The sequence below is a fragment of the Lampetra planeri genome, chromosome 24 (assembly GCF_965212315.1).
Source record: "Lampetra planeri chromosome 24, kcLamPlan1.2.h2, whole genome shotgun sequence".
NCBI classification, from domain to species: domain Eukaryota; kingdom Metazoa; phylum Chordata; class Hyperoartia; order Petromyzontiformes; family Petromyzontidae; genus Lampetra; species Lampetra planeri.
Window position 1 is genome coordinate 8,477,730 of NC_136130.1, and position 25,463 is coordinate 8,503,192.

Below are 25,463 nucleotides of genomic sequence, written 5' to 3' on the forward strand. Positions count from 1 at the left end.
AAAAAGGTGGGCCGAGCGTGATGTTGCCAGCCCCCTCGTGTGCCATGCCGGCCTCAATCGGTGGAGCTCACTAACACAGCACTTGGCCGCAACAACAGCCTGAGGCTACACGGGGGGTGGGGGATCTTTGTCTTTGTTTAACTCAGGGTCTGGAGTTCTCACCTCTCGAGTCTAGTCAGGTTTAGAGTCCGGGACTCAAAGTGACAGGTGTCTGAAAACTAAGAATAGGTTTGACCCTTTCCGGCAATAGAACGGGTGTGAAGATGCTCAGACACCAAAGACATACGTAACTTTGGAAGGCAATCACAGAGAGACGAGGCCATTATAGAAGGCAAGTCTCTGGTGCAGGCCAATCAGTTTCAAAGGCGATGCGTTTGTGTGCGTGACCACCATGAGTGCGTGTGGTTGATGCAGACTTGATTGGTCGCAAGAAAAAAGAAGGTATCCATTTGGTGTTTGAACATCTTGACAGCGGACCTCTGAGACGAGCAGCGAACGTGCTACCCCTCGACCGTGACGACACTATCCCCCCCCCCTCCCCCCCAAAAATACCCCCCAAGAATGTGTCACTTTGCTGGAAACTTCTGGTCCCAGTGATGCCATTGGCGTCCCGACTTCGATTCCCGCACACGGCCAACGCCCAGTGACGATTATCTGAGCCGGTCCCGGGACTCCCCGAGGTCGACTCAGCCTCAAATGAGTACCTGGTGTGATTTGTGATCACTACTAGGGAGACAAAGGCGGCCGGGCGTGGTGTTGGCCACCCACCCTCTCGTGTGCCGTGCCGGCCTTCATAGGTGTTCGCTAACAGCACTTGCCCCCAACAGTCTGTTAAGGCTATACGGGGGATCTTTGTATATTTGTATGTCTGTGAAGGCTATACGGGGACCTTTGTCTTGTGTGTTGGGGAGCGCTGGCGCAGCGGTTAGCACACTGCCCTCACTGCCAACATCAGTTTTGGACATCTGAATCGATGCGGTGAATTCAACAAACATCGCCACTGGGAATACAAAGGCGGTCGGGTGTGATGCGAGCCACCCACCCCCTCGTGTGCCTTGCCGGCCTTCATCATAGGTGCTCGCTGACAGCACTTTCCCCAAACAGACTGTTAAGGCTACACGGGGGATCTTTGTCTTTTTTGGTGATTAAGACGGCCGCCAAATGTTGTGTGTCAAGACACGGAGTCGAGAGGGTTAACAAAGCAGTGGCCGCCAATTTTTGAGGGCTCCTGGAAAATGGGGGAAACGGTTAAAAACGGCGTCTAAACCACGCGTTGTTGAACGGCGTCCGCTGCAATTGACACCCCGAAGAAGCCTCCTCGTATCCAATTGGCCGAGTGCGGTAACGCACTCCACGTGGCCGCGCTGTGCCTTGAGGGTCACGTGAGGCTCCCGTCACTTGTGACGCAATCCGTCATGATCGTTTGTGGTCTATGACGTCTCACGCGTTCGCGTCGTTATCGTTGTCGTCATCGTCGTCATGGTAGTTATCGTTGTCGTCGTCATATTGTAGAGCGGAATTAAGTACCATCATCATCATCAACATGTTTGTAGTACAATTATTTTGCATCGCCATCCTCATCATCAGCATTTCGTAAGCCAAATAATGATTTCGTATCATCATCATCTTCACATCACAATTTACCGGCATACTACCATCATCATCATCGTGATCATTACTTAACCCACCTCACTGTGAACTTAATCGTTTCACATTCTATTTACAATCGTTAATGAGCCATTTCCCGTCTCACCGAGTCGGTCTCTGTGTGTGTGTCCCACACTTCTTGACTCCTGGCAGTTTTGTGAATCAGTTCCCTCTCAACACAGCCGTGCGTCGTAACAACTCAGTCCGGCGCCTTGAGCCAACCAGAGTGACCCTGTCCATTCCATCTGTCAGACACGCAGCAATCGCTGCCCGCAGCCGAGCGAGTGTCCAGAATCAAAAACAAACCCACCTTCTGCTCGTTCACCCTTTTCGCAGCGCAGAACGTAAAACAACATTTGTGTTAAACGGCACGAATCCCGTTACTTACGGAGATTGTTTTTTTTTACGTCCTCGTCGACGGCTACGATTCACGCATGCGCATTGCCGTTGATCTACGGATGGGACCGTTCCGCCATGCACCAGAGCAATGTCCAATTTCCACCTCTCGCCCACGACACTTCCAGCGAAGATGAGCGTCACCCCCCCCCTCTCCTCCAAACTCCCCCCCCCCCATATTTATCGCCTCGGCTTAATTCCTCTCACAGACCAACTCCCGTGTCGCTGGTAGACTTCAGTAGGCGGTAGCACACGTGCCTCGCGGTGAGCCACGGCTCATTGCGAGATGTATGCTTCGATGTGGCATGCCGGGTGTGGACAGAGGCTGCTGGAATCGCGCCCCCGTCGCTCATCCGCGTACGGGGGGGGGGGGGGCAGGGGGGGATCGCCGCTCCGACTATTTAACTGGTGGCCGACGCGCAGGAGACGTCGCTTCTCCCCCCCCGACCCACACCTCCTCGTCGTCAGCAGCCGCCTACTCGGAGGGCGACATGGACCTCAGGAAGACGGCGGAGTCGTTGTTGGGCGGAGACGGCCTCCCGTCGGCCGACGCGTCGTCGGGCGAGTCCTGCTCCCTCAGGGTCAGCCTGAGGCACTCGGCCGCCCCGCCCTGCCCCCCCCCCAGGAAGGGGTAGCCTCGCATGAGCGCGCCGGGGCCCCCCGGACCCAGGGCCCCCCCCACGGTCGCGTAGGGCCCCCGCAGGTGGTGGCTCTGGGCTGCGGCGAGACTGACGCTACCCCACAGCGCCACGTCCGCGCCGGACGCGCCGAACGGAGCCAGCGACGCGGCCGACAGCGCCGGGCGGAACACGGCCGGAGGCAGCGGATAGCGCAGCTGCTGCTGCTGCTGCTGCGACTGCTGCAGGGGGGGCGGCTGGAGCGACACGGCAAGGTGCGCGGGCGAAGCCCCGACCCCGACGCTTCCCAGAAGGCCGCCGCCTCCGCTGGCCCCGCCGCCGCCGCGCGCCACCGCCGCCGGCTGTAGCCGGAAGGAGCTGGGGGCTCGGAAGGCCGAGCCCATGGACCAGCCCGAGAAGAGCGCCGGGTACCCGGCCAGGGCCGCTCGATCGCCGGGCAGCGTGAAAGCGGCCTTGCCGTCCGCTGCGGCCGCCGCCGCCGCCGCGTCGTCCCTGGCGCGCCGCATGTCGTAGAGCACCTGGTGGTGCAGGTGGTGGTGGTGGTGAGGCTGGGAAGCGGCGGCGGCGGCGGCCGTGGCCGCAGCGGCCGCGGCCGCCGCGGCGGCGTGCGCGGCGTGCGTCCCCGCGCTCTGGCTGGAGAGCAGCACCTCGATGGCGCTCACGAGGTCGCCGCCGCAGCCCTTGAGGATGAGCTCCAGCACCGCGGGCTTGTGCCCCGGGAAGATCTTGGTCAGCAGCTCCATGGGTGGTCGGTTGGTCTTGGAAGGGGCGGACGTGCCCAGCAGGCTTCCGAGCGCGAACTGCTGCTGCTGATGATGATGATGCTGCAGGAGCGTTTCGCTGATCGACGCCGAGGCCGTTCGACCTTCCCCGACGCAGGGCGTCTCGACGCTCGCCGACCGCTCCTTGGGCCCCGACGGCGTCCCGGGGCCCTTGGATTCCGAGACGTCGCTCGACTCGTCGGCAGACGCGAAGCCGTCGCCCGCGCACGGCAGGGAGTGGGCGCGTGCGGCCCCGTGCAGAGCCAGCGGGACGGGGGAGTGCCTGGAGCTCTTCCGCGAGACCAGCTCGTCCCCGCCATCGCTGGAGTTGCTGTCGTCGCTCTTTCGGTCGAAGTCATCTGCGGTTCAGAGCACAGAGGCGACACGAGTGGGGGTCAAGGCCGTGGAGGGGTCAAGATCGTGGCGGGGTCAAGGTCAAAGCACGGGGTCAAGGCCGTGGTGGGTCAAGGTCGTGGCGAGGTCAAGGTCACGGCACGGGGTCAACGTCGTGGTGGGGTCAATGTCGTGGCGGGGTCAAGGTCGTGGTGGGGTCAAGGCCGTGGTGGGGTCAAGATCGTGGCAAGGTCACGGCACAGGGTCAAGGCCGTGGTGGGATCAAGGTCGTGGTGGGTCAAGGTCGTGGCAGGGGTCAAGGACGTGGCAGCGTCAGGGTCGTGGCTGGGTTATGGTCATGGCGGGGTAAAGGTCATGGGGGGTCAAGGTCATGACGAAGCTGCTGGACGATGAACGAGATCGATGGGATCCCTAGCTGCTCCTGCTTTCCCCACACTGTCTAGAATATCCCCACATTGTAGCCAACCGCACTAATCAGAGATGCGTGCAAAGGACAACAAACTAAACACAAACGGCAATTCTAAATAAATGAGTTTTCAATCGAGATGATTTAAAAATGCGTAACTCAAGCAGCTTCCGAATATAGGATTTGAGAGCGTTCCAGACGGCCGCAGAAGCGCATCTTAAAGTGCGCGCGATGCAGTGACCACCGTCTTTGTCCGATGGTCAAACCAAAAGCCGCTGCTGCGAGGATGACCTGAATCCACGTGATGGTTTGTGCTCCTTGATGAGATCGGCGCGGTTTTATGATTCATTTGTGACGAGCATTTTGCTTGCCTGGCAACGTTCCGGTTCAGATTCAGGAGCCTTCATCGTTGCCTTCGTCTAAAATTGTCAGAGGTGTGGACTCGAGTCATGTGACTTGGACTCGAGTCAGACTCGAGTCATGAATTTGATGACTTGCGACTCGACTTGGACTTGCATAACAATGACTTTGTCCCACCTATGAGATGTGGACTCGAGTCATGTGACTTGGACTCGAGTCAGACTCGAGTCATGAATTTGATGACTTGCGACTCGACTTGGACTTGCATAACAATGACTTTGTCCCACCTCTGAAAATTGTCTCTTTATTCTCTCTTTCTTTCTCTCACTGTGTGAATTATAACCAGGGAGGAATTTCGGCCGCGTCTGTTCAGCTCGGCCATCTGGAAAGTAATTCTGCACCCATCGCACGACATCCAGTATGCAATGGCTGTGGCAACAGGTCACGTGCCAGTCTATCAGTAACTAACTATTTTTATTTACTTAGTGAACGGGAGGACTGACTTAGTTTCTCAGAATATCTGGTGCCACAGGCACATCAGAAACAAAACTAAACTATTTATATTTTTTTTATTTAAAGCTTTCGTGACTGCAGGGATTCTTATTCTTGGTTCTTTCGGTAAAGTCACGTAGAAGGGAAATAATAAAATAATATTAATATATAACAAGAAAAAACAATATTTGACCAGGTAAGGCCCACTGAGCTATAAAGCTCTTTTTCAGAAGTGACCTGGCCACAAATAAAGCTCAAACGAAGTGGCTTATCTCGTGAAATTTATAGCAGCCAAATAATCTAAACGGATGTTAATTGTAAATAGGGAGGGAAAACCCGGAGGAGCTGGTGAAAAATGCACACGACCACGGGGACAGAGAACATGCAAACTCCAAATGTACAACAGACATCAGGGTCGGGATCGAACCCACGACCTCCTGTATACGAGGCGAGGAAGTTAACACCTTATCACCGTGACGTAAGAAATAAGTTCGTGATGATACTAATCATGCTAACTTTATCATTGTTATCTCTTAGGTCTTTGCATTGATCGCTGATGTATAGCAGCCAAATACTTTAAGCGCACGTTGATTCTCAATGTGGGGGCAAAAATCGGAGGGCTCGGAGAAAAATCCACTCGACCCACAGAAAGAGAGACACGCAAACTCCAAATATACAGCAGGTGTCAGGGTCGAGATCGAACCCACGACATCCTGTACACCAGGCGAGGAATTTAACATCTCCTAGCCACCGTGATGATGATGACAGAGAGAGAGAGACAGACGTAATCTCCAAATATACAGCAGGTGTCAGGGTCGAGATCGAACCCACGACATCCTGTACACCAGGCGAGGAAGTTAACATCTCCTAGCCACCGTGATGATGATGACAGAGAGAGAGAGAGAGACGCAATCTCCAAATATACAGCAAGTGTCAGGGTCGAGATCGAACCCACGACCTCCTGTACACCAGGCGAGGGAGTTAACATCTCCTAAACCACCGTGGCGCACTGACATCACCCTCCAGAAAGCGAGCCGTGAGACTCGGTGCGGCTTTCCTTGGTTGCACAAGCGGAATGATACAATTGCGCAGTTGTGAGTGACAACGCCTCGTCGTGGGAGTTTGGCAGGTATATCCGGGCACATCCCCCCCCCTCCTTTCCATCACCTCCCGCCGAATGCAAACGCATCCACGAGTAATTGTAATTGCGTTACGTACGAACATCGCAATGCGGGGAGACAACTCCTGGCAAAGCAGCCCCGTGGCTCAAACAAGTGAGACAACCATCCCCCCCACCCCCTTGTCGCGCTCACACTGCGCACCGCGGGTCATGGTGCAATTGTGTCACTCACGTGGGGGGTGAGGGAGGAAAAAAAATATCAACGCCACACGCACAACAAAGATAAAGGTCACCGGTATAGGCTTAACAAACTTTCGCGGCAAGTGCTCTTCGCGAGCACCTATGAAGGCCGGCACGGCACACGAGGGGGTGGGGTGGCCAGCACCACGCACGGTCGCCTTTGTCTCCCCAGTGGCGATGCATTTTACACACCGCACCAGGTACTCATTGAGGCTGAGTCGACCTAGGGGAGGCCCAGCACCGGTTCAGACAACCGTCCCTGATGTTGGCCGTGGGCGGTAATCGAACTCGGTTTGCCGGGTTCGGAGTGCAGCGCGCAGACACACACACACGTGTTATAAGCACACGCGTGTTTGTAGTAACGGGGGTCACGTTGTAACGAGCAGTGAGGTCGAGCAAGCAGCACTTTGTCCGGATGCGAAGTGGCGAGTCGTGACACACAATGGATTACAAGCGACTCCCACTGTGTACTCTTGACGCGGAGGACGATGACGATGGTGATGGATTTCGCGTGTTCCAGTTCGCGGTTGATATTGACACGGAAACTGTGACATGAATGGACGCTTGCGAAACGCGTACTCCCACCCTCCCCCACCTCCCGCTCCCCCGGGTGTGTGCGTGTGTGTGTGTGGTTCCTTCCCAGAAGCACCCTCCTTCAACAGCAAAGACAAAGGTCCCCTTCCCACACTCCGTTTGGCCTGCACAGAACTGCTGGGGCAAGAGCTGTTAGCGAGCACCTCCTTCCTGTACGAAGGCCGAAAAATGCGCATTGGTGGATGGTGTGGTCATCACCAACAGTGCTGATGTTTGCACACTGCACCAGGTACCCATTTAAGGCTGAGTCAACCTAGGGCAGGCCCAGCACCGGTTCAGATATTCACCACTACCGGTTGGGTAGTGAGCGGGAATTGAACTCGGGTGGCCGGGTTCGTAGCGGAGCTCGCTCACTCATTCAAACTCTCGCTCTCCTCCATTCTCTATTCACCCACTTCCCCTCCCTCCCTCCCCCATCTCACACCCCGCCACCCATACCCCCCACCCCTCCACCCAACTTCAGCCTCATTCTTTTTTTTGTTCCTGGCACTTGTCCTGCCAAAGTGTGTAAACACGCGTCGTTTTCACGGTGTACGGCTTGGACACAATTTGTTTGGCCGTGTGTGTGTGTGCGTGTGTGGGGAGCGGTGGGGTAACGGTTAGCGCGCTGCGCTACGAACCTGGCGACCCGGATTGGATTCCCGCTCACGGCCAAAACCGGTGACGATTATCTGAACCGGTCCTGGGCTCCCCCTAGGTCGATTCAGCCGCCTAAATGAGTACCTAGTGTGATTTATTTTTAGGGAGACAAAGGCGATTGGGCGTGGTGTTGGTCACCCACCCCCTCGTGTGCCGTGCCGGCCTTCATAGGTGCTCGCTAACAGCACTTGCCCCAACAGTATGTTTAGGCTATACGGGGGATTTTTTTTTCTATTTGTGTGTCTGTGAAGGCTATACGGGGACCTTTGTCTTGTGTGTTGGGGAGCGCTGGCGCAGCGGTTAGCACACACATACATCACTGCCAACATCAGTGATGGACATCTGAATCGGTCCTGGGCATCCCCCCCCCCTCCCCCATTAGTCGACTCGGCCTTAAATCGGAACTGTAGCTGGCGTGGCGTGTAGAACATCAGCATTGGGGAGACAAAGGTGGCTGGGTGTGGTGCTGGCTACTCACCGCCTCGATTGCTGTGGACCTTCATAGGTGTTCGCTAACAGCACTTGCCCGCAACAGCTTCTTACGGCTATACGGGCCATCTTTATCTGTTGTCTTTGTGAGTGTTTGGATGATGGGGGGGGGGACGGAAGCGGTAGCTACGTTCCCTATGACCTGAGTTTGATTCCGACCACGGCGAATATCTATCTGACTTGGTGCTGTAACTCCCCTAGTTCGACTCAGCCTTAAATGAGCACTGAGAGACTACTGTGGCCGGGTGTGATGGTACTGGCCTCAATAGATGCTTGCTAACAGCCCTGGTTCCTACGGCCTATAAATATATAACAGGAAATTCCATTCGTGTGTGTGTGTGTTGTCTTTGTGTGTGTGTCTGTGTCTTTGTGTTTGCGAGTTCGATTCCCAGCCGCGGGCAACATGATTTGGGGTTTATCTGAACCAGTCCTTAACCAGCCTTAAACGAGTTATTTGACCATACTTCACCTTTATGGTCATGTACGGATTGGGGACGACGGGGAGGCGTAGTTGTTGGAGCATTGGAAGTATAGTGCAGTACAACAATAGATGTTACCCACAACGTAGCCCTACAATTTTCTCTGGTTTTAACCTATCAGGTGCAGAGATCAGAGGCGTAGGAGGGGGGGTATTGTAATTATATAGTAGATTAGTAATCAGTTAATTAGCATGCATTTCCTCTAGAAGGAATGCAGTTGTAAGATGTATTACTTAATAATACGCTTCCAGGCCGCACTAAGCCCTGTAGCTGTTAAAATAATTAGTATTTATCTCAATCTCTCAATGGATTCATCATATTGCTCTTACTCGCTCTGTTTAAGACCGGCAGCAAGTGGATTGCTTCACTGTTCTGGCAAATCGCCCGATGATGCCGGATGTTGTTACGTGCGAAACGTCGTACTACTCAAATGGTAAATGTTGTGGATTTACTCTCCAACACACCGGTGGGCTGAAGTAGTAACTGACAAACCTTACTGGCTGTCTCGGGTGCTGGAGGGTTACGACACATTCATACTTACGTGATCTAAACCTCCCCCCCCAAAAAAACCTATATTATGAATAATATTGGTCGCGAAAGCCTGCCACGTGTTAAACTGACTCTGACCTGCACAGCTTGAGAGATCCGACTAGGCTGGGCGAGATATACGGACGCACTGGGAATCTACGCGAACGAAAGGCGGCAAGTACTGCTGAGACGAGATTGACTTTGGTTAACGTTGCAGGAGGTCGCGGTGTCGGTAAACATCGGGCGACATCTTTCACCTCCTGGGGTTCGTGGAGCGGTGAGAAGAGAGGTCAATTATTTACATTTACGGCACAACAACAAAACACAGGGGGTGGAAAGGTGAACGGGGGGACTCCACCTCCCCTGCGCGCCACGCCACCGTGCGCGGGGCGAGATTCACGTGCGCCAAGCCACGTGCGTTGAACTTTCAGAGACGGTCGTGCCTTTCGAAGGTGCGGGGACCACCCCCCCCCCACTTCCCTCGCCCCCCACCCCACACACACCACTCAAACGGAATAAAATAAAATTATAGACTGCTTCGTAATAATTCTAGATTTGAAGCTTTCGTGACTGCAAGGGTTCATACTCTTAGGTTTTATCGGTAAAGTCACGTAGGTAAAAAATAAAAATTAATAATAAAAAATATAACAGAAATAATAATAGAAATACAATTATAATTCACGACGTTTCGGAGGCAACACAAGTCTCCGTCATTTAAGGGCTGGTATTTTGGATTTTTCCTCACTTGATACAGTAAATTTAGCTGTGACGGTCCCACCTGATGACGGAGGCTTGTGTTGCCTCCGAAACGTCGTGATTTTTTTAATTTTATTTCTATTATTTTTTCTATTTATTTTTTACCTACGTAACTTTACCGAAGAAACCTAAGAGTATGCTTCGTAATAGTTGATGCGCAATGCCGCAGCACCAATGATTATTCCTGCAGCGGATTTTGCTCATTAAAGCCACCGTTGTATATCGTTGTGTGCTGTCCCACACCCCCTCGTGTGCCACAGTGCCGGCCTTCATAGGTGCTGTTGCTACTCGCTTTCAGCACTTGCCCCCAACAGCCTGTTAAAGGCTACACGGGCGACCTTTGCGTGTGTTATCACTTCCAGTTACCAGTCGAAATGTTAAATCAGTTGCTGTGTTCGTTTTGGGCTTGACGGTTAGCGTTTCACTCTTGTGGTCTTGCGTGCTATGGCAAGCCTGTGCGTTCGGCAGCTAAAATGCCGACGTCGTGGTCTGCTCCTGGCCGCGACGAGAGGGCTTTAGGAGAGAGAGAGAGAGGTTCGTTGGCGTGGTTTTTCTGTTCATCTTCTGTTGAAGGAGCGCAGACTGAAGCGGTGTGCTGCGTGCTCCAGGGTAGTCTACGCGGCATCACGTAGAGAGACCACAACTGAAGGAACCAAGCAGAGTATCCATGGGGTCCATAACGCAGGTTTTTGCTGGGGTTAGATCGCGTAAATATATAAATGTGTTGTTAAACCCGCCACCACCCGACACAGCCAACGAGTAAGGGTTGTCACGTAAACAGAACGTGTCAATTCGTCACTAGTACAGCACACCGGTGTGTTGGAGAGCCAAGCCACAACATTTACAATCTGAGTACGACGTTTCGCCAGTAACTACAATTAGCTTCATCAGGCGACAGTCCCATTTGTGGAAAATATGTCTGTCGCCTGATGAAGCCTACGTGTTAAACTATCCATGGGGTATTGTTTGGGTCTTTCGGTAAAGTCACGTTTCGATCACAACACAAGCGATCGTCACCTGATGACTATCGCTTGTGTTGCGATCGAAACGTCGTAGTAGTTTGTTTTTTAACCTATCTACGTGACTTCACCAAAGAATATGAATTCCTGCAGTAACGAAAGCTTTAAGTCAAGCTTTATCCATGGGGTGTTTGACTTCAATCTGCCATGTGTGGTGGTGCCAGCAGCAGTAGTACAACAGTCAAGGGATTGAATTAAATATACAAATAGCCCGCTCCAAACCACTCTATCAGCCTTAGGCCCCCCTCAAATTTAATCCGGCCCTGGCCATGTCTGTCGTATATTAATAACAGCTGCTGTGCTACAAGGCCCAAAGGACCAACACACAAAAAAAAAACCTCAGACGTCCAGCAACAGCACGACACGATCAAAGTTGTGACATATAAAAAATAATGAAGACGTTTCGCGACTTGAGCAAGGTCGCAATTGCAAGGCTTTGAGAAGAGAGACGACGCGATTGGAATTCCCAAGTGGAGCAATGCGAGGAAAGAAGCTGGAAGAGAAACGGTTGTGGCCTGTAGCGTGGTGAGGAGCTGAGTGAGTCGAGGCCTATGATACCACCAACAGGCCTGGGCTGTGGATTATCCTTCGCGCTTTCGGGGCCCCTGACCCCATGCTCACAATAATCTAGGAACTTCATGATGGTGGGCAGGTCCGGGTAGAGTCGGGGCTATTCTCAGTGCACCTTGGGGTGCGATAGGGACGGCCTTTGGGTGCTGCATTATTTAACAAATTTTTTGACCACGAAATTCGAGAGACTTTCCATAGCTGTGTCAGTGGAATTACCATCTGGTATAGATACAATGAGAAACTGATCGATGCCCAGGTGTGATCCTTTTTGGACAACCACGTTAAACATGCAGATGATCTCGTAATTGCAGCTCATTCTGAGAAGGATTTGGAGAGACTGCTGCTGTACCTAGAACGTGTTGCTAAGAGGTGGGGCCTTACGATTAGCTCCACAAAAACAAAGCACCTGCCTGGGTATTTTATATCATCAAACACTCCACCCCCTCCACTCCCAATGAATGATGGGGGCAGTTGCGGAGAGAATGAAGTTCCCATAACTGGGCAGTGTGCTTATGACTAGTTCTGCTTTGGCAGCAGAGATCTCATTCAGAATTAGCCGAGCGGTATTATTTTCGTCAGCTAGCTGCGTGATGCTGTGTGTGAAAGCTACCAGGCCGGTCGCTCCGTATAAAACCTCCTGGTGTTATTTGCTACAGTTATGCCCTTCCTTCTCTATGCTTGCGAAAGTGTACCCCCCTCTGAAGGAATATCTGCGCCGGTTTTAAACACTTAGGCTGGCTTGCCTACTACGATTAATTCTGGATTTAACCAGGATGCATTGTGTGATGAGCTCAAAAACCCTTGAAAAATCTGAACAGTACCATTGGTGAGCTCCTACAGCAGGCGAGGATGCGTTGACTTATCTAGCCCGCATGCCCAGCCATCGCATGCCCAAGCAGCTTCTGTTTGGCCGGATAGACGGGGTTAGACGGGAGTGGCACTGACTGGAGAAGAAATGGACTGATGCGGTGCAGAAGGATGTGAAGCGGAGTGGACTTGTCGAAGACTGGTATCAGCGGTGGCAAGAATGGCCTCTGGCGAAAGCTCGTGAAAGACGCTACTGGACAGTTGGAGGCAGTCGCTCTCCAACTACAGCGGAGGGCAGGGGAGCGACGTTCACAACAACGAGCGGACCGCCGGGCGGATAAAATAAAGCAAGTTAGCACAGTAGGGGAGGGGGGGGTACAGGTGGTGCATCTGCCAGTTATTTCGGTTAGTCAACCCATGGCACCTGGATCTGTTCGGTGACCTCCTTTATAGCGAGCCTTCGACACTTCATGTGGCCTCGGAGTGCAACTGACCTGGCACAAATGCGGTGGAGACGTCACCGCCACTTAGTGGCGAATATCAGCTGCTGTTGCTGTTGGTGCTAGTGTTGGTGGTGCTGGTATTTCCGACAAGGTTTTTGGCGTGCACCCCTTGGCAATTGTGTGTGTGCGGTCATTGTGTGTGTGTGTGTGCGCGCACACCAGGGTCACAGCTACGCTTTATGAGTTGGGTGCCCGACTCGTGAGTGGATCCCGGTGGTATCGATTACATCAACGATGGGATCCGGGACTCCGTACTGAGCCAACTTCTGTGTTCTACCACGGATTGAACGTTTCCGTTTTGACCATACTCTGTATCAATATCACCTTGTTGACGGAAGAAGAACGCAGACTCAAACATACACTCACACGGCTACCGTGCGCACGTTGCGAAAGAAGTCCAACATTCATACAACTGTTGTGGTGAAGGGGGGGGGGCGATAGGGGGGTGGAGGAGCGGGACGTGGGGGGGGTCCGGACCCCCACGACACTCAGCAGTCACTGCGTCCCCCGTCGCGCGCCTGAGACCAACGCACATTCCGAACAACCCCACGGCTTCACGAATTCCATTCCTGGGCAGCTCGCAGATTGCGTCTTCCCCACCACCCACCCACCCACCCTCCCTCCCTCTCCGTCTGCCGTCGCGCGGCAAAAACCCTTGGGGCCGAGTTCACGTCTCAATTAATTTCCCCTTTCTTGTCGCCGTGTCTGCTGGCGCGACCCCTAATCTCGACGCGGGCACTCGGCTCCAGGGCGCTGTGGCGAGAGGCGACGTCGGCAAATGCGGGGCTTGCGGTCACACCATGCGGTGTCGGGTGTCCGAGTGTCTCCCGCCGAGCCGAGCCGCTGGGTGAGAAAACCCAAAAATGTAGTTGTAGTCGCCGGAGTAATAATGACAGTCTCGGGTGGCCCACTGGTGACCTGGCGACACAACTTTAACCGTGGCGATGAGACTTATGTGAAGTGTCAATCCCTCCATCCCTCCCTCCCTGTCTCCCTTCCTCCCCTCCCCACCCTCCCACTTCCATTGCTGCCCACGTAACCCTGTAACATGACCGTAAAACAACGATTGTACCAACATTTCTTGATGTTGACCGGAATAAATTAGAAGGTCGGGTGGGTCTTCAGCAGGGTTATCCCAGCTGCTGGTGATGATGGCAGTGGTGCTACTGCTGCTGGTGATGTGGTAACGCACCCGTGCTGATGCCAGTGGCAACTGCTGTCTGTTGTTTTTGTATTGCTGCAGAATGCGCTGATGTTGCTGCTGTCAGTGCTGCTGATGATGGTGATAGTGTTGTTACTATTTGTGCTGCTGCTGCTGCTGCTGCTGATGATGGTGATAGTGTTGTTACTATTTGTGCTGCTGCTGAAGATGATGATGGTGACAGTGTTGTTACTATTTGTGCTGCTGCTGCTGCTGATGATGATAGTGATGGCGCTGGTGCTGTTAGTGCTGCTAATCGTGGTTGATTAACGGGTCGCTCTTGCGACCATATTTTGTAGACGGTGTATCTTGGGTTTAACGTGTCGAGGAGTGGGGGGGGCTGTGGAGGGATTGATCACCCCCCCCTCCTCCTCCTCCCCATACCTCTCTGGAGAAACTTGCCCCGGGGGTTTCTTACTCGCAAAGTCCCTTCGCGTTCCCCTCCAAACAAAAGCTGCGAGGCTCAATGCAAACGGCATTTGGGTCTCGTTTGAAGGCAATTGGAGCTCGCTTATCCGTGAAATCGCCCTCACTTGGCCGTTGTGTTGATTTTTTTTTACAACTCAAGGGTGGAAACCCCCCCCCCCTCCGCTTACCCACCCCCCTCCCTCGTCTCTCTTCTCCCTTTATTGAGTTCTTATAAACCTCGCCCACACTTGAGCGACGGAAGGATTTCAATCAGAGTGGTGGGGGTGGGTGGATGGGGTTCTCGCTAAGTTACTCCGAAGCAAGCCGGCGGTGATTGTTCCCCCGGGGCCATGTGAACACTAATTTGAGTGCTGGCGAGTTGCGGAGGGGGGGGGGGTTATAACGCGACGAATCATTTCCATCCGCGCGTCGCGCGAGGCGTCGCCCTTGGCGCGCATTACAAGACGCCGAATCGTTGGGCTGTGACGTCGGGCCCCCGGTCATCTCGGTCAGTCAAAGCCGTGGCACCTGCCGGCGGGCTCTGTCCCGTGTGACCCGCCTTTGTCAGCAGGCGAGCCGTCGACACTTCACGTGGCCGCCACTTAGTGGCGAATGGACGTCTGCTGCTGCTGCTGCTGTTGTTGTTGTGTCATCGGATAGCGGGTTAGTGCGCTGCGGCTAAGAGTCAGGTCGATTCCCACTCACGGGCAACGGCACAGTGATGATTATCTGAACCGGTCCTCCTGGGCATCCTTCACAGGTCGACTCAGGGGGTGGGGGGTGGGGCATGGCTGTTGATTCGCCATGCAAGAAAAAACAATAGCATTGCGTTTACATTGCCGCTGTTGTCGTTGTCGTTTTAATTGTGAATTAAATTGTTAATTTAAACAACGGGGAAAATGTCACTTCCCGGACGAGTTGACAATGAACGTAGATTAATATGAAATCAAATTGGGGGAGCAGTGGCGCAATGGTGAGTGCGCTGCGCTACGGAAAGCCAGTTGCGTTCCTGACCACGGCTTACAGCAAGTGGCACCACACTTCACCAAGCCGCACGACCGAACCAGCGTGGTGAAGTATCGTCCAAAAACCTCCGCTAGAAGCTCATTCATCCAGCAGCGGATTGACGAAGGGCTGTAAACGACCGCTATTGTTTTCTAAATCAATCACTCTCATTTTACTGTTGACGAAATCTTACCCACAACACCGGCCCTACCCGCGGTGGACATCACAGCAAAGACAAAGATCCCCAGTATAGGCTCGGGGCAAGTGCTGTTAGCGAGCACCTATGAAGGCCGGAACGCTACGCGAGGGGGTGGGTGGCCAGCACCACGCGCGACCGCCTTTGTATCCCCAGCGGCGACATTTACACACCGCACCAGGTACTCGTTTGAGGCTGAGTCGATCTAGCGGCAGGCCCTGAACCGGTTCAGATAATCATCACTGTGCGTTGGCCGTGAGTGGGAATCGAACCCGGGTCACCGAGTTCGCAGCTCAGCGCGCTAACCGCAACACCACCGCTCCCCACATCGCATCGCACACACACACGCACACACACGCACGCATACGGATACACACGCACGCACACGGATACACTCGGACACACACGAATACACACCGATACACACGGATACACACGGACACACACGGATGGTAACTCGCGCTTGCGTGTGTTTTTGGGTTTATCATCCGGAGACAATTTGCCAACGTCAATCATTGCATATGGAGCTGAGCGGTTCGTGCTCAGAGCTACGTATGAGCTCGATTCCCCATTCACGGTTAATGTCTGTGGCGAGTGGTATAAATGGTGAACGGGGCCCTGGCACTCCACCACCACCAAACACACTTCACCAACCGGCACTAACCAGCGTGGTGAAGTATGGTCAAATAACCTCCTCCAACACCCGAACGCCCTCATGCACCAGTGCCTAAGGGATTGTACTGTACGAGCTGCGCTATCCAGAGAGGGCAGTGAAGCGCACTGTATTGTTGTGCAGTACTGTATGTACCGGCGTCTATGGCTCCCCGTCTAAACCAACCCACCACTCGCCAGGCGCGGTGAGGTTTGGTCAAATAATTCCCCACGATCCGCACGGTGTGGTGAGGCCCGTATCCAGCAGCAGCTCGACTATCGATGCAATTGGCGCCGAGGTGGCGAGATGTTGACTCTCTCGCCTGGTAAACAGGAGGTCGCGGGTTCAATCCTCACCCTGACGCTTGTATATCTGGAGTTTGCATGGCTCTCTCTCTTTCTCTCCGTGGTGGCGTGGATTTTTGTTCTCCGGTTTCTCCCTCCATTTAGAATCAACGCGCGTTTCGAGTATTTTTCTGCTATAAATGTCCACGTGATTAGCCAATTTATTGGACTATCGTTTGTGATGGCTTGGTCGCTTCTGAAAAAGAGCTGTATAGCTTAGGGGGCCTTACCTGGTATCATAAAATAAAAAAATAATTTAGTTGTATAGTTTAATTGCGTTGCAGTATACGCAATTTCAATTGAGCAACGCCAAATTATTTACACTGGAAAGGGCCTCGCTGAGTCTCGAGACGCAACATTTTTCGATGTTTGACCACTTCCATTATCGGCGAGAGTTCGGCTTCGTGTGGGAGGAGGCAAAACCGCGGAATTCCGGAGAGATGACCAGCACGGCGCTGCTGGACACGAGTATGGTGGGAGGAGGAGGGGGGTGGGGTGGACAATCAGCACTGCCATCTACCGAAGCCCCGCGCCTACAACACCTGGCAAGCCCGCTTGGTGGTTGGTCACAACATTCGAGAACTAACCAATTCGTGATAATCCTTATACATCATGGGACCTCCTTTGCTGCTCACCCCGAGCTCTCAATGCCCTGATAGTGGCATTGTCTTTGTGCTGTTCGCCTTTTGGCGTCCTCTGGTCTAACACCGTTTGAGACTAGGCTCTCAAGAAAGCTGTCTCTGGTGTGGACCAATCAGTTTCAAAGACAATGCATATATTGTCAGAGCATGTTTTTTGTTTATTTTCACCACAAGTATCCATGATTCCTTGCAAAAGGTTTCAGTTTGGTGTTTGAACATCTTAACACCTGTTTTGTTGCCAGAAATAAGGGAAAAACCTATTCTTAAATCCTTATACAATTCACGTTGAGGGGGTTGTTCCTTTTTTTTCCCCCTTACTCTACGCAAACTATTAATAAACGCCGACGCGGCAGATTTTAAAAATAACATCAGCACCGCAGCGCCTAATTGGCCTCCGTCTTACAACGCGGGTCTCACCGAGTCCAGTGAACGGCACGCAGCTGCCCATGGCGTTCACGGGTGGTGGCTGCGTCCACGGCTCTCCAATTCCCCACACCCCGCCGGTTATACCGCGTGTTGCCCGGCACGATGTCCGACGTGCCGTGCCGGGAGCTTTCTCAAAGAACTGAACTCTGAAGCTCCCGGCACGCGGGGCGAAACGTCGGACATCATGTCACGTGCCGGGAGTTTTCTTCAGGAGCTCGCGTCATAAGCTCCCCCATGGGCACGCGGAGCGAAACGTCGGACATCATGCCACGTGCTGAGAGCTTCTTTAAGGAAGAGGTTTCCGGCACGCGAAGCGAAACGTCAGACATCATGCCCAACAACACGCGCGGTGCAACTCCTTGAATAAGAAAACAAACATATCGAGCGAGCGAAAGGAAATGCAAAAAAATATTTGGGATCAGATTTGTTAGGAGGGTGAGCGACTGTTGTTCGAGGAATTGGTCCTTGTAAAGCGCGACGATTGACGTATAAAGAGTTTGTTAAATTATCATCAATATTGTGACTTTAAAATGATAAAGGCGTAGCCGTTCAATTGGCTCGCTAACGCGCCGCTGCTGCTGCCAGGGCCTCCGCTCGAGGGAGCTCCAGAGAGCCAACTCTAAATGGTATTTGGCCTACTCTTCCACGCCGGACATACGTCTTGGAAAAAGGTGGGAGCACCCACACTTTACCCCACCCACCGTACGCAAATTGTCGAATATATCCGCGGGCTATGTATTTATCCTGACGATGCGCGTACAGACACACACGCAGAGAGACACACGGGTTACTCGACGGCTGCCACTATTCACCCCCTGTCCCGACGCAGGCTTGCGATTCGCCTCAAGATTCGATTATTTTAAACGTAACATCGTTGAATGCCAGCGGCCTCGGGGCGGGGGGGGAAGGTCACATGAAACCCAATTACATACAACATTTACGAATCGAAAACAAAATCATTCTCACACACGCGACTCGATACCCGTGTGCGGTGTGGCTTGATGATAGATATTCATAGACTGCCACACTATCTAATTTGTTTACGATATATTTTTTATGTATAATTACTCTAAACATGTTTTGTTAATTTTGGCCACTAATGCTTAGAGAGTCACGTGCATTGCCATTGCTCTGGGTGACGGTATAATGTGGACCATGATGATGTCTAATTAAACTAACGAACGTTCCATATATTTAAGAAAATGATCATATCCTTGGATAATAAATAATGTTTTTTTTCTCATTGTATTGGGTTACCAGTCATGGTCTACCTCTGCTTATCCGATATTTTAATATTCACAAGTAATGATATCGTGACTGGCAGTGTTCATATATGGAGTCTGTGTTAATATAGTAATGTGTACATAACACACACATTCATTGCCCATTACTACGGTACACTATTCCATTTTAAAGCAACAGGAACCTACGTTATCTTTACAGAGTGCTCAAAATGTAATTGGCCACTGTGGACATTAATACACTCACTCGTAATCGAATGTATGCACAATAGGCAGACGTTTCAGACCGTGATTCTACTTCAGAGCAGAGACGAGGAGAAATGAAATTATCAGGAGCTTATGAATTTCGAGAGAAAGAGACAACTTTTTACAATGTGACGTCTCAAAGAGTGGGTTTAGATTGTGAATGTACGGACGCACGTGATGAACGGTGCGCAAATGAAGCGTGGGAAAGATGCGTGCTTGGAATTACGTCGAGAGAGAAAGAGAGGAGGAGGCATGCGGATTTGAGAACAAGCGCAGGTTAAAGACATGACTCTGAGGGTGAAGGAAACTAAAGTGGCCACTGAGTAGGACACATCGCTGACCACAGATAATGATCAATGGTGAAGAAAAATAAAGAGTGGCAGTCAAAGCTCGTGAAAGATGGGGACGGCCTGTGGATGGGCCTTCATCCAGCAGTAGATTTGTCATGGATAATGATGATGGTAGTTGGAAATTCCATTAATTCTGGAAAAAAAATTCGTTTTAATCGTAAAGGAAAGTTTCAAGTTACCATTACTTTGAAACGAATTCCTAAAAAAAAATTGTTTGTAAAGTGTCGCATGAAATGTTATCGGCAGATTATTTAGCCAAAAGAAATATAATAAGATATCTGCCATGCAACAACTCCAAAAGGAGAATCCACATACTGGAATTTTATGAAGTCCCATCAGGATCGTAACTAAATGTATATTTTATTTAAAGCGGCATCACCACAAACAAAATCTGGATGAAACGGAAGGGATCAGGGGATGAATATACAGGCTGCGTCTTTAAATGGGATTTTGTCCCGACTCCAAAATGTCAAAGTGCCAAACACTCGTTAACGGTATTGGCCAAACAATCCCAAACATCCCAATAGAGACTCAGCGAGGCTTTCCTGAGTGTAAATAAAGAACATCATTACCATCGATGTAAACACACACACGCGCAATTCCAAGAAGTATACAGTATTGCCACGATCTATATTGTTTTGCATGTCCAACAAAAAAAAATAAAGACGCGTTAGAGGATTTGTATAAAAACACACACACACACGTTATGTGACATGTGGATGCAAAGGTGCGGTCCTGCAATTGCTTGACACGCTACTGCTGGGAGAAGAGATAGATAGACCGCCCCCCCCCTCCTCCACAAATACATCTTTGAAAACAAACAGTGGGTGTGCCCACAATTTACCGCGCAGCTAGCGACCTGCCCATGAACCTATACACATTTGAACTGCTGGATGGAGAGTGGTTTGGTGGAGTGGGGGCAGTGGGGGGAGCGTGATAGGGGGGGGGGGCTGGGTTGATTGTCGAACTGTAGGTAGATTCGAACCGGCGACTTATGAATTGCAAGTCCAGTGCGTCTCATCATTATTTGGCCGCAGCTAAAATTTCGCACCTGAGCGGGCGAGGAGTGTATCGGGGAATTAACGCGTTGGCGACTGCAGCTGCTGCTGCTGCGGCTGCCGTATGCTGCTGACGCGCGTGTATTTGTGTGACCCATGGGGATGATCGATGGAGCTTTTATCGTTGCGCGTTTAACCCGAGTTTATCCCCACGTGTCCTCGGGCTCACATTGAGAAATTATTCTCCGCGACGCACAATGTACAGTGGTGTGTGTGTGTGTGACTCCCGTGTCGCAATTATGTCACCAAATCCGGCGATGTTTTTTGGCGTTTTTTTTGTTGGCTCATGCGATGTTCACCGGGTTCAGTTGCTAAAAAATAAACCACAGCAACAACAACAACAACAAAAAGGTGCACGTGGCCGAGAAATTGTGTTCAGCCCGCGCTCTGGGTATAGTTCCCAGCGCAGTTGGATTGTGTCGATCACAACTCGTCATGCCGTGCACAAAGTCTGAATGTATTGCACATACAGTCTACATAAAGTGTTAATTTACTCTGAAAAACTGAATACACCGTCTAAATAATATATATACGCTGTAAATACTCTACTTGCACAATATATATGTGTGTGTACATACAGTCTATTAAATGTGCATACAGATTCTATATAAACTGTGGATACACAGTCTATATGAAGTGTACATGCAATCTACATAAAGTCAACATACACATGATATCTAATTGTGCATACAAGTATGAAAACCAAGATATACCAAATGCAAAGTGTGTACACAGAGATTTGTACAGCGAATGCATTCGCAACCTACACGAAGGGCACAAACATGGCCTATACAAGTCACGTAGGTAAAAACATTAAAATTAATGAAAGTAAAATAAAACAAAACAAAAATAAAATTCACGACGTTTCGGAGGCAACACAAGTCTCCGTCATGACGGAGACTTGTGTTGCCTCCGAAACGTCATGACGGAGACTTGTGTTGCCTCCGAAACGTCATGACGGAGACTTGTGTTGCCTCCGAAACGTCGTGAATTTTATTTTTGTTTTGTTTTATTTTACTTTCATTAATTTTAATGTTTTTACCTACGTGACTTTACCGAAAAAACCTGAGAATATGAATCATTGCAGTCACGAAAGCTTCAAATCTAGAATTATGGCCTATACAAACATATATAAATCCTGCACGCAAAACACAGATACATGTCCTACGGCAGAGTGTAAAAGAAACATCTCCTGTAGAAGTGATGATAGACGCCTGACACAATGCTTCTCCACTCATGCCCGTCCACCGACGCTACACAGCGTACACGTGTGTACTTACGCAATGGGCATGAGCACTGCAACAGAGTGTGTAATATTGCATAGTGTCAACGTTGATACATGCGCGTTTTATGACACGGTTGGCTTCATTAGCCGTGGTGTATGCTGACGCACTGTTAATGTATGTGGTGTTGTGTTAATCGGAGTGCGGTTTGGAACATATATCTATATACACACACATGTTTGGGATGATTAATAAAATGGGATTTTGAATAAACAATTAGTTTCCGTTAAACTAGTCTCGGGATTATAGTGCGTTTAGCAAAGTAGTGTTGCGAGAGGTGACGACATCTTGGGGAAGGCGTTCATTCAGCAGTGGTTAGAACATGACACGATGATGGTGATGATGATGGTAATGTCACCGTACGTGTATACGTCTATGATGTATCCACACGTCATCAGTGATTTCATCTACTTACCAGTGCGTATAGTATGAACACAACGTATGTATTGGAATTCATCAACACAATACTTGTGTTTCATAATAATAACAACGATTGTTTAATGGCGCTTTATACATGTAAATTGTTATTTTTTTCATAATATTTATTTAATAATATTTATTTTGGTGTATGTGCGATATGGGCGGGGAGCGGTGGAGTCGTGATTAGCGCGCTGCGCTACGAAGCTGACTAACACCGGGTCGTGGGCCTCCGATAGGTCGACTCAGCCTTAAATGAGTACATGGTGCGGTGTGTAAATCATCGGCACTGGGGAGACAAAGGCGGCCGGGCGTGGTGCTGGCCACTTCGTGTGCTGAGTCTCTAACCGCACTCGCCCCAACAGTCTGTTAACGGCTATACGCAAAGTCTCTGTATGTATGGATGTCACTTGGGTGTGATAATCAAATATACTATACCGTACCCTCATATGCATGTGTACGCGTATGTCTTTCATTCATACACATATTAATACCAAGACACATTCATAAATACATCTCGCATGCATTATATACTCCCTTAATACACATATGCACAACTGATAATACAAATAGTCATATATATGTATCTCCGATACTTCATCATATAAGATATATAATGTTGAATACTTCCTATAGCTTTATAGATACGTACATTAATGCCAGTTACTAAGATATTGACACTAAACATACTTAAGTTCGAAATGCAAGTACACATCACACAAATCTACATCCCATCTCAAATGCGTACAACGCTGCTCAATTCAATATAAACACACATTTTAGATACACACAACAATACACACGCATCTAAGATACGTTACTTCAAATATACACCTCAAAATACATATAACAATTCCATTACACCGTTTCAGTATACCCATCTCAGATATGTACAGATCACAAATAGATATATGCATGCATATATATAGAGGGTACTCACACCGTCTCTCAGACACACATAGACATTCGTTGATGATCTAAGCGCAGCGCCACCACGATTGATTGCTACATCCACACAGCTACAGTATACATTATATACTGTCCATACCACATATCCAAACCGCTGACTCAGCAATGAATACTCACAACACCATTCACAATCATCATCGGCATGCTGGAGAGTCTGTACAATGTTGTGCAAAACACGCGCATAATTCTGCTGCTGCTGATGATGATGATGTCGGTCATGAATCCCACTCCACACACATATGACGAGCTTACTGTGATCAAGGATTCTGACCTCTCTACCCCCCCCCAACGACACCCCTAGTCGACACGCCGCTACCGACGTGCCAGTCTGTCACGTTTACCAAACACTGGGCGTTGTGCATCGCGTAACGACTCAACGATTATTTGATGGGGCGCTAAAAAACTAACAATTTCTTGCCAGTAAGTTCGTGCCAATGTAGCAGCAGCGTTTGTGTGTCATATACAACGACGAGCAGACCTCGAAGGTCGAAACGAGTTTAGAGCTCGCCCGCTTGTGTAAACAAATGCGGCTTGGTAATATTGGCCTGGAAAGCCGATTGATGGACTCAAAGAAATAAGTGAAACGATCAAACAAATAGAAACTCTTTATTTACGTGTGGAGACAAAACGGAGTTTTGCTTATAAACGCTCAGCGAAGTGATTGATTAACGAGGGCAGGAGCGTGGAATGTAGTCGTTGTATAAACGCTCGTTCATGGACATTCTCAAAATGTAGTCCGCGGTTCGCCCCTCTGTTTTTAAGCAATCTCCGCTCGAATATAAAATAATTTAGGTCGTTACACGCTGCATGCGCCTGATGATTGGTGAACACATCCAGCGCATCTCCGTAAGAGGCCGCATCTCCATATGCATCATTCCCCCTCCCTCCCCTCTCATAAACCTGAAACGGCAGAAATTTAAATTTGCGAAAATAAATACAACTGTAAAGTGTCATTTTAATGCATTAGCCAATTAAACTTCCAGACGAACAGTGCAATGTTACACATATGCGTTTGTTCTAAGTAGGTAAAACTCTGGGCAAATGTCACCCCCTTTCGAGTCACGTCGGCATAGTCATACCCGTCAAACAATTGCTGCTGCTTGAGCATCGGCTACGATGGTGCAGGTATCGAAACGTTGGTTGAAACAACTGCTCGCTCACTCGACTCACTCGACTCACCTGCCCTCTCCCCTCCGCACTCCACGTCGCTCTTCGAGTCTCTCTCCTCCGCGCTCCCTTCGGAGTTATGATCACCTCCACCCGCTCCTCCCGTGCCGCCAACACCACCAGCACCAGGAGGCTGCTGCTGCTGCTGCTGAGCCGTCTGAGAAGCTCCGACGCCAATTGCGGCGAAGAGTTCGCCCGCAATGGGACGGTAACCACCCTCGGGCAAGAGACGGCTAGGACTCTCGCTCGCCTGCTGCCGTCTGAGCGCAACCTGCGCCGCCATCACTCGCTGACGCTCCACGATGAGGATGCATTTGTCGCACGCGCAGTCCTTGAAGCGGCAGTAGCGCTTGTGACCTTTCAGCCACGACAGGACGCCGTGGTTGCGGCACCGAGCGCACTTGGGTGTACGCTGCAGGGGCGGGCGCGGTGCCGAGCCCGACGGAGGCTGCTGCTGCTGCTGCGGATGCTGCCCTCCGCCGTGCGTCGGGTGGCCGTGCTGCTGTTGCTGCTGCTGCTGGTGGTGGTGGTGGCCGTGGTGGTGGCCGTGGTGGTGATGGTGCGAGCCGCTGGCCGCCGCGGGCACGTACACATAGGGAGCGCCGTACGCGTTCATCATGGCTCACGCGGGGTCGTTCGGCGACGGGGCGATCGCCTCGATCCGTGCCCCCGCAGCCGCAGCAGCAGACGCGATGCAGAGAACGCGTGTGTCGCCCTCTGTCCGTGCGGCGGAACGCGTCCCCCCCCCTTCCCCCTTTCTTCCCTACTCGTCCTGGCCCGCCAACCCCAGCAGACGCGTTGTGTTTTGTTCGCGTTGTTTGAATAGTTTCCTTCGCCTCGACCTCGCCTCTCCGACTGCGGTTTCAGCTCTCGCAGACCAGAGGAGCGCCGCTCACAACCGCGCCTCGCTTCGCCCCGTTGTCATGTCGGAGTGCGATGGGTCTCACTTGGCAGGTGGGGTTTGAGATGGGGGAAACGAAACGGTGGGGGTGGGATGGTGGGTGGGTGGGAGGGGAGGGAGGGTTTCTGGGTGGGGATTGGTTGCTGGGTGGGTGGGTTGC

General features: G+C 51.2%; 1 protein-coding gene across 1 annotated transcript; it reads right to left on the reverse strand.

The window, feature by feature from the left end:
• Positions 1-2,518: 2,518 nt before the first annotated feature.
• LOC144726839 (doublesex- and mab-3-related transcription factor 3-like) lies at positions 2,519-25,128 on the reverse strand. The gene is made up of 2 exons (XM_078605794.1): positions 24,415-25,128; positions 2,519-3,801 (listed from the first exon to the last, which is right to left on the reverse strand). Exons 1-2 carry the CDS (start codon positions 25,019-25,021, stop codon positions 2,519-2,521), a joined length of 1,890 nt encoding a protein of 629 aa, XP_078461920.1. The 5' UTR covers positions 25,022-25,128.
• Positions 25,129-25,463: the final 335 nt, after the last annotated feature.

Excerpts from the sequence above, each read along its gene's own strand:
- LOC144726839 (XM_078605794.1), bottom strand. The coding sequence starts at position 25,021 with ATGATGAACGCGTACGGCGCTCCCTATGTGTACGTGCCCGCGGCGGCC. Across the intron at positions 3,802-24,414 it reads GTGCGGAGGGGAGAGGGCAG|ATGACTTCGACCGAAAGAGC; the intron begins GTGAGTCGAGTG and ends TCTGAACCGCAG.